This window comes from Theobroma cacao, chromosome 4, assembly GCF_053813885.1.
Source record: "Theobroma cacao isolate CCN51 chromosome 4, ASM5381388v1, whole genome shotgun sequence".
Classification (NCBI taxonomy): domain Eukaryota; kingdom Viridiplantae; phylum Streptophyta; class Magnoliopsida; order Malvales; family Malvaceae; genus Theobroma; species Theobroma cacao.
The window spans coordinates 27,106,230-27,115,349 of record NC_142642.1 but is presented as its reverse complement, the minus strand read 5'-3'; the positions used below and the strand labels follow the sequence as shown (position 1 = coordinate 27,115,349).

The 9,120-nt window shown below is 30.2% G+C and overlaps 1 protein-coding gene across 1 annotated transcript; it reads left to right on the top strand.

The window, feature by feature from the left end:
- The first annotated feature begins 4,041 nt into the window (after nt 1-4,041).
- LOC18601771 (transcription factor HHO5-like) lies at nt 4,042-7,858 on the top strand. Its single transcript, XM_088805847.1, has 5 exons — nt 4,042-4,277; nt 4,466-4,677; nt 4,780-5,083; nt 5,307-5,383; nt 7,394-7,858. Exons 1-5 carry the CDS (start codon nt 4,064-4,066, stop codon nt 7,448-7,450), a joined length of 864 nt encoding a protein of 287 aa, XP_088661973.1. The 5' UTR covers nt 4,042-4,063; the 3' UTR covers nt 7,451-7,858.
- Nucleotides 7,859-9,120: the final 1,262 nt, after the last annotated feature.

Genomic DNA, 9,120 nt, shown 5'->3' with positions numbered 1-9,120 from the left:
GCTGACGTGACATGTTAATATATTATAATTGATTAGGACGCTGCATTTTAATATATTATAATTAATGATGATGTAACATGCTAATTTGACATGATGATCTGATCATGTGACATTTTTCACTCTCCATATCAATGCTATGTTAGCGCTATGTGGATATAAAATGACAAGTGACATTTTCACTAATGACAATTAGTTAACCATTAGTTATAAGGACTTATTTGACCAAAAATAAAAGTACAAAGGCTTGATTAAATTGAATAAAAGTCTAATGATTTATTTAAATTTTTCTGAACAGTTTAGGGGCTTTTTTATTTATTATGCCTAAATAAAATATAACTGCATTATTCAAATTTAAAACTAATGACCATATGCATTTTAATTTAATTATGTTACTCGTGTTCAAAATTTTAATTGTGTTAATTGTTTAAACAAGTTATAATCGTGTTTTGTGATATAAAATTTAATCGAACCCATTTCATAAACGATTAAGCGTATCGTGTCATATTACATGTTTAGTGAATATATCCGTGTTCGTGTTTAGGATCCTGATACATTTCATTAATATTTATTCGTATAACTATTTACACGACATGATTAAAACATGTGAACACAAATTATCAAATCTAATTTGCACTCTGTAAGTCGCTTTCAGTCAAGATCAAATCTTTCCTCTTTTAACAAAAAATCAAATCCTTTCACTTTTCCGGTTAACATGATTGTAATAATTATATTTGTAGATACCTTATTTTGTCGGTGATATTTTTGGAAATTTTTGGAATTAATATTTTTTTATTTTCTTTCATAATTGACATTTAAAAAATTTAAAAAATAAAATTAAAAAATACAGAAAATTGAAAAAAAAAAAGAGAGACAGGATTGGATAGGTAGTGCCTTATCCAATCCTATCTCCAATTGATTCCAAACGTTCATTCAAATCTCACATTGATAAGTTTTAATAAATAAAAAAATCTAATAATCTTCAAATTAATGGGTATAAAAAACCCTACGCACAATATAGAACATATTAAAAAATGTGATTTCATTTTTTGGGGTTTAGATTCGGTTTTTGTTGCGTTATTGAGGAGGAAGGTTTTGTTTTAGCAAATTAATCGGTGGGAAGGACGGAGGGAGGAGGGAGAAGCTGAGATCGATGGGGGCAAAATCCAGTCATCAACTATGGAATCTAAGCTTTTTTATCTATGTTTTTTTGGGTTCTTGGTTTTTTGCAAATCTAGAAAAATCTAAGGAGTTTTTGAAGAAATTAAACTTATAAAATGATATTTTTTGAGTGCACCTAAGTGAATTTAAGAAAGGTTTTGTATCTCATTAGAAATGATAGATTCACTTAGATGTTAATGAATGGTTGAATATTCGGACTCATACAGGATGATAATATTAAAATTTAATTATAAAAGAACAAAGATTTAAAATTCAAATCTTCTTAAATTTCCTCATTTTATCATAAAAAAAAAAATTCAACTCATATTTCACAACATAACATCAAAGTGATTGCACCGTGATATTGTTCTCTCTCTTTTCTGTTCTTCTTTATGGCATCAATAGGCTAAACAACCTAATAAGCTCTACACAACGCAACATCAAAGTGCTTGGCAATAAAGTGTTACTTCCTCCATCTTAAAGTTAATAATCTTTTATAATTTTTTTAAAAAAGTTCAATATTGTGTATTTGTATTAAAATTTTAATTTTTAAATAAAAAAAAAGCATATTTTATTATTTTTAATGTCAAAACTAAAAAATTACAAAAAATAAATTTAAATAAAAAATAAGAGCATTAAGTTTTTTTTTTTTTTTAAAAAGTAAAATTGAGGTGTTCGATAAAGAAAAAGGGGGAGAGTATATAATTTTTACTTTTTGAAAGGCGTTGAAGGTTTGAGAACCCATGGTGGAAAAATCCTAGCCAGGAGCTGCTGGTTCCCCGTTTCCCTCTCTTTAATCTTTGTGGACTAGCTTCGTCCACAAGTCTTATTCAATGTATGTAAGACTTCCATCAATTGATGCAAAAGTTGATACATTGGAATCTGCCATGCCATGCAAGGGTTTTAGAAAGAATTTGAAGCCCTCGGAATGTTTTCATCTTTCCTAGGATGTTAGTTAGATTACCCTACATCAAAATCTGACACGTTGAATGGAATGTTTGAACTCTCTGCTTTTTAAATTAAAGAGTTTTGCTTTTTATAAACACTTTTTAAGCTTAGTTAATCTTATATGTATAGTAATGATTTTGTATTAAATGTAGTGATTATAGTAATGTTAATGTGATGAATCTCGATAATATGATAACCTTAAAGAGTGTCCTTAAGGTACTCTTTCCTAAAATCCGTAACTGTAAAACGTCGCATAAATTCCTCCTCTTTCCATGCTAGCTTACTAATATATTTTTCCAAGTAATGCTATCTGTTTCACCATTTTTTTTGTCTCTCTTATTTTGATATGGATTTTTTTTCTTTCTTTGAATTTTGGAATAAAAATAATTTGGACCTAATGCATTTAGCATTGAGTTAAATGCTCTTAAACAACATGATAATAAATAACTTATTCCATAAATTAGATATATATATATGAATATCAATTTATAAATAAGTTATTTCAAGTCAAATAAAAAGGAAGTATGAATAGCATGTTCCTTTCACTATAAAAAAAATTGAGTTTTAATCATACTTTTTTAGGTGACATAATTTTTTCTATAGTAAAATTTTAAAAAATGCAGCTATTTAAACTTTTAGCTTCACTTTTTTCACATTTAATAGCAATATAAGAAAATACAATCTTAACTAGTGTATGCAATTTCTATGATTACATTTTATTTATAATGCATTTAAAAATTTATATAATGAAGTTAGATCTACAAAAATGTTCCAAAAAATATAGAAAACGTATTATTAAAATTATTTTTAGTAACACATTTTGAAAATGTAATGTCTTTAAGTCAAATTTGTTATAATGTTTGTCTTTTTTTCTTGTTGTGTCAATATATTTTCAAAGGAAAGTTGTATCTAAATCTAAGGTAAAAGGATACAGAGTGGATGCCAATCTTTTAGGATCTTGAGGAACAAATCAACAGAATATTATATGATATCCGTACAAAATAGACAATATAGCTCGAATTCAATAATAATCACAAAAAAAAGTAATCTAATTTAACCAATCAAATGAAAATATAAAGCCATAGTCATCATAACTATGGAAAGAAAAATAAAGAAACATCAAATATATGTGAAACGTAAGGTGAAAATCCACGTGTAAGCCAACGACAAATCCACTGTCAAAATCAATAATACCATGTCCTTGTCTCGATTTTTTACCTAATAATTTAAAAATAATATCAAAATATGCCTCTAGAAAATTAGACTAGAGAAAGACTAACTTTCCGTGATTAATGTGCTCCCTGTCCAAAAATTAAATCTCTCCTGTAGCGCCAATTGTTTCTCGGTTTCCTACCTTTAGCCACTCACCACACTTGCCAAAAGCTCCTACAAATTTTTCGTTGCCGTGGAGAAAAGAAAGAAACAAGAAACCCTACTTTTGCCATCAAGAACCTTGGCAGTTCTGGATCTTCCTACGTCGCGCTATCTAGGGCCACTCAAAACAAAGTAAAGCAAAGCCACCAACGCATGGCCATTTGAAAGCCATGGGCTGGAATCTCTTGAAAACCATCCTGTGTAATCATTGCATAACTCAAGTTTCTGTGTGGACAGAGCCTTCGTCAGCATGTCGGAAATATTCTGTGTGAACCTTCCTCAATTACATCATTTGCTCTTCAATCAGTGGATGCAACCAATCATACTTAACCTCAATATATACTTGGTCCTAACATAGTACATGGTGTTTCTATTCAAATCTAAAACAAACTCATGCTGTCACAAAATCAGATAAATATGAACAGGAATCTTTCGTACGTAATAAAATTTGTCTTCTAGGATTAACCCGGCATCTATATCAGGTTTTACTTTTCTCTTAGACAGCTCACACTCTCTATATATAATTCTCCCCAAACTCCCTTCCTGCAGTTACTGAAAGACAGTTCAATAGAGAGGGAAAATAATGAATCCAACTTATGTGGATCTTAGCTTGAGTCTTAAACCATCTTATGTGCCTAAATCCATAAGCAACCTGCTTGAAGATTTGTCGAAAATTGATAACGAATCGGATAAGTTATCGGTGCTGAGCGATTATATTTGCAAGCATCAGGAAGAGTTAAGCACGGTTGAGGCTTTAAAACGTGAACTTCCTCAATGCAGGCTACTTCTAATGGACGGTAAGCCCTGGTAAAAATCTAGTTTGATCAGGTTTCCTGATTATCTTCAGAGAAATTTTTTGATTCGTCATGCCCCTTCCCTGTCTCTCTTTTCTTCCCTTCTTCTATTTCTACTCTTCTTCTATCTATCTCATTAATGACAAACATCGAAGATTTTCTTTTTTTATTTTTTATTTTTCGAGATGTAGCAATTGAGACATTGAAGGATGGATTCATGAATATAAAGGAGAAAATGGAATATCAGTCTAGACAGCCTCTGGTGGAGTATCTGCCTACTATGAGGAAAAACAGAAATGAGCAGGAACAAAGGGAAATCTGGCGAACAAACAGTGCAGAAGAAGAGTACTGGAACCCTATTTATGCTAAGAAGCAGAAAACATTAGTCCTAGATAGCTTCCAGGTAAAAGACAAAGAGGTGACCTTTCAACTTGTTTTTGAGTCCATATGCAAGAATATGTAGGTTTTTTCAACTTGTTGAATAAAATCTTAATGACTTCTCCAGCCTCCAAATCTAAAAGTAGTTCAGCCATGCAGAGACGGAAACGTGGAAGGGTTAGGACTCTTGTCATACAAGGAGTGTAGTTCAAATTCCCTTGGATCATCAAGTACTGGCAAGGGAAAGGAGGTAGCCATAGATCAATCATCTAGACGTCAAAGTTTATTGTATCTCAAGGCAGATGATCAAACTCTTAATTATCATCCAAAGCCGTTGACTCAACCCATTTGGAAGAATGACAGGAGATGTTGGTCATCTGAGCTTCATGCTAGATTTGTGGAGGCTTTGAATCTGCTTGGAGGCATTGAAGGTCAGAACTTAACCATCCGAATTTTTTTTTGACGGTTTAAATATATGATTTCTAACCTTAGTTTGATAACATATTATATATTGATAGCAAAGTAGGTGTCCCTTTTTTGCATGGATTATTGATCATGAGTGCATCGGTTTCATTTTTCCTTTGATACGTACAGATGTGGCTTTAGTTCCCTTGTTTTTTACTTAATTTTATTCCTTGATCTTATGCTGGGCAGTGGCTACTCCTAAGCAAATCAAAGACTTGATGCAGGTTGAGGGGCTTACAATTGATCAAGTAAAAAGTCATTTGCAGGTTGAATTTGATCTTATTAAGCTTAATAATGCATGCATGTATAGTTCATGAATACCGGCATGGCAGAGCCAGCCACGGTAAGAGTATTCCAAAAATTTGACACAAGTTGTAATTTGAATCAAGATATATGTTCACGTAAAACCATTTATTAGATCCAAGGTTTAAGAAAAAAAAAGGATAAAATAAGACATAAAACTTTCAAATATTAAAGTAGTAGAACTTAACATGGTATATTGATACTAATTTTTCTTTAAAATGACATTTTATGCACAACATTACTCTAGAGAGATGCAAAAAATGCTAAGTAAATTACTAAAAACATGATTATTAGTTTGAATTTTTAGTTGGTATTGTTAGTTCGTATAGTTTTTAACTAAAAAAAGAAAAATTTTATAATATGATCATTTTGAGTAGACTGTGAAAAGAAAAGTAAATTTTCATGTAGGATTCACTTGTAGATTTTGACAGATGCTTGTGATAATGAAAATGATGCAAATGACAACTAGCAATTGATGATGATCAATGAAGTGACATTGTGATGGTTCGTTTTGTCGGATAATAAATATGCCATTGAAGTGACAGAAAGAATTCTTGATGCTGTTTCAGCTTTTGGCAGTTTTCTTTGTATGTCTTGATGCTGATCTATCTCTTGTTCCTTCCCTTACCCATGGGAGGACCCATGTTGGAAGCACTTCTTAAAATATTTTCATTTTTTATACAATTTATTTAAGATTTAGAGTCGTTAATATATTAATGAATCTATTAATTTTTTTATAATTTTACAAGAAATGGGGTTAAAGACTCCAAGTAAAAATAATTTATAAAAAAGTAATTTATGTATTAATATTTCAATACTATAAGGAAAGACAAATTTTTTCTTGTATAATTTAAGATTTATTGAAAAAGTTAAAACCTAAACTACTCTATTTGTCTAAAAATTCAAATCCTTCCCTTTCTTGGTTATTGACTGTATTTTTTATTCTCTCAAAATAACTCATTTAGATTTCAATTGTAAGTAATTTTCAACATAAATTAAGTTTTTAAATACTTCATGTCTAAATATTTTTATGATTAGTTTAATAATTTGAGTTCATAATTATAATTTACCTAATAGAAAATAGTATTACATATCAAATACTATCTTGAAATTGTGAGTCTTTTTTTTTATTTATTTGGTAGATATATTATTTGATTATTTGATTTTTATATTTAACTTTATTTGGTTTGTGGATGCTTATATTGAGTTTTGATCAATGAATAGAAAATTTTCATATTGTTAGTTATTAAACCTGATAACTTGCTATGTAAAATCATGTTTTATTTAATTTGAATATTTTAATTTTTACAAATAAATAGTAATTTTTAACCAGTTTTATAATTTTAGGAAAGATATTTTAAAAGAAAAGAAATTGTCTCACAAGACTCAAATATCGAAGAATAACAACAAAATTCTACTAATGATAATACTCAACAATATTCTTCTAAGCAAAGTTATGTTGAATTTGATTTAAGTACTCTCTCAGCAGATCTTAAATCAAGGAAATTTTTTTTTTAAATATGACACTACTCAGAAAAATTTCTAAGTTCGCCCCTACCCTCACCATAAGGAATTCATTGTAATTATGTCTTTTCATCTAATGAATATACAGGTTTTGGCCGAGAAAAAAAAAAAAAAAAACAAAGAAATGGTAAAGGGGCTTCTAGGCTGGATACGGCATATATTATATTCTTAGTTCAAGACAAGGTAGGAGGATCCCTTGCCTTTGAACTCCAGCAAATCCAACATTACATTAATAGAAGCATGTTTGGCCCTGACAAGAATTGTAGAAGAAAAATACTGTTGCAGTTAAGTAGTAACTTCTGAAACATACATAGTACCTCACACTGAAATTGTCTGAAATTAATAGCTAAAATATATATATATATATATATATATATATTTTGTTTAAAAATTTTAGCAAAACACTCTTTCTTTTGCTTGTTAACAAATGATCTTCTCTGTAATTTCAGAAATACAGACTTCATTGCGGAAAGTTTCTGGCATCTCATGTGGACCGCTTGGTATAATAACATAAGGATCCCTCATGGCTCCTTAACCGTGTAGCAGAATTTCAACATCAGGATTCAGGTTGCCAAGGTAATCTTTCCTTAAGCTATTCGGGCTCCTGTTAGTCATATGACAAAGCAATTCTTCTCGACTTGGAGGGTGAATCTGGTAACTGATCTTCGCTGGAAAACTGGAGAAACCAGCGCGCTACAGCTATATTCAGAAATCTTTTAATTTGTGCTCTTAATGTAATTAGTAAAGTTTCTGGAGGTTTTCCAGGCTTACGATCTTGTGTCTTTTACTTTCAAGTTTCAACATAAGTATATGCTGTGTGGTGCTTCTCATCTTTGTCTTTGGCATTAATGTACGATGTGTTTCTAAGTGACACATACGGCAATATATATTGAGAATGTTGCAGCATACTTAAATTACTAAACATATATATATCATTCTACACATCAATTCTTTTTTTATCTTATTTTGATTAGAATTTAAATATACAAGTTAAATCTATTTAAACTTTTAAAATAATTGATTATCCAATTTAGACGTCCCGTTTTAGTTGTTTTTTAGAACTATATATAAAAAAATTGAATCTTTTCATATCATTTTAAATTTATAATTAAGACAAATAGTAATTCAACTACTCTCTCCATTTAACACCTTGTCATTTCTCTCCTCTTTTATGTAAATATAATAAAAATTTATAATTTCTTTTGGCCAAGACAAAGATTGGCCAAAGAGACAAAAGGTGTTTGGGGTATATCATGCATGATCCCATTACCCCCTTTAAGGAGTTGACAAGAATTTTCTTAAAGTTTAGCTTTACTATATATATAAAACATGCTGCAGCAGTTGATTATAGGTTGCGTTTATGGCCTCCCCATTTGGGATTACAACCCTGAATATATCCTTTTTAATGGACCTAACTTAGGTACAAAACTGCTTATGTCCTTTTTATTAGGTTTTTGATTAAAAATGAATCAAGTACTTAAGATGTCAACCATAATAATTAATTAGTTAATTCATGTGCCAAATTAAAAATTTAATTTCGTGCCTTATTTTTAATTGAAAATTTTAGGAAAAAGATTTAGCAGATTTATATATATATATATATATTTAACTTTAAGTAAAAATTAATTTGATGGGATTAAACGCTGAAAACAACTCTTTAAGCATAGAAAAAACAAGGCCAGTGCGCAGGATGAAGGAATGAGGGTGCCAGTTAGGCTAATCATGAATGGGATAAAAGGAAATCGATAGCAGCCAAAATTGGGAACATTTGCAAAGAAAAGGAAACAAGAATGAGAAGGGACAAGTGCATTAACGTGAACAGATAAAAACCAAAAATGGTTGCTTTTCTTACGGGGAATGGACTGGAAAGGAAATAGAAAAACCGAGGAAAAGTTTGCACGTTCAAAAAATAGAGAGGCCGATGACTGATCAAAGGTAATTTTGGATGAAACTTTATGGGAGAATGAATGTTATTTAATTTAATTTTTTAGTTTTGTAACCCCATATACTTTGCTTCTGCTATTCTAATTTGCTCCCTGCCTTGTTTAAGGACATCTCTTGTTTACTCTTTGTTGCTGTTGACAGGGGCTTTGTCTGTCTACTTGTGGCTCGGTTTTCTTTTTCATCTTGTTTCAGTTCATTGTTTTTATAAATTTGTACTGGCCATTTGAATGTT

What these genes read in the sequence shown, in the direction of transcription:
- LOC18601771 (XM_088805847.1), top strand. Translation starts at nt 4,064, where the DNA reads ATGAATCCAACTTATGTGGATCTTAGCTTGAGTCTTAAACCATCTTAT. An exon ending in CAGGCTACTTCTAATGGACG is followed by an intron (nt 4,278 to 4,465) that starts GTAAGCCCTGGT and finishes TTCGAGATGTAG; the next exon opens with CAATTGAGACATTGAAGGAT. An exon ending in TAGTCCTAGATAGCTTCCAG is followed by an intron (nt 4,678 to 4,779) that starts GTAAAAGACAAA and finishes TGACTTCTCCAG; the next exon opens with CCTCCAAATCTAAAAGTAGT.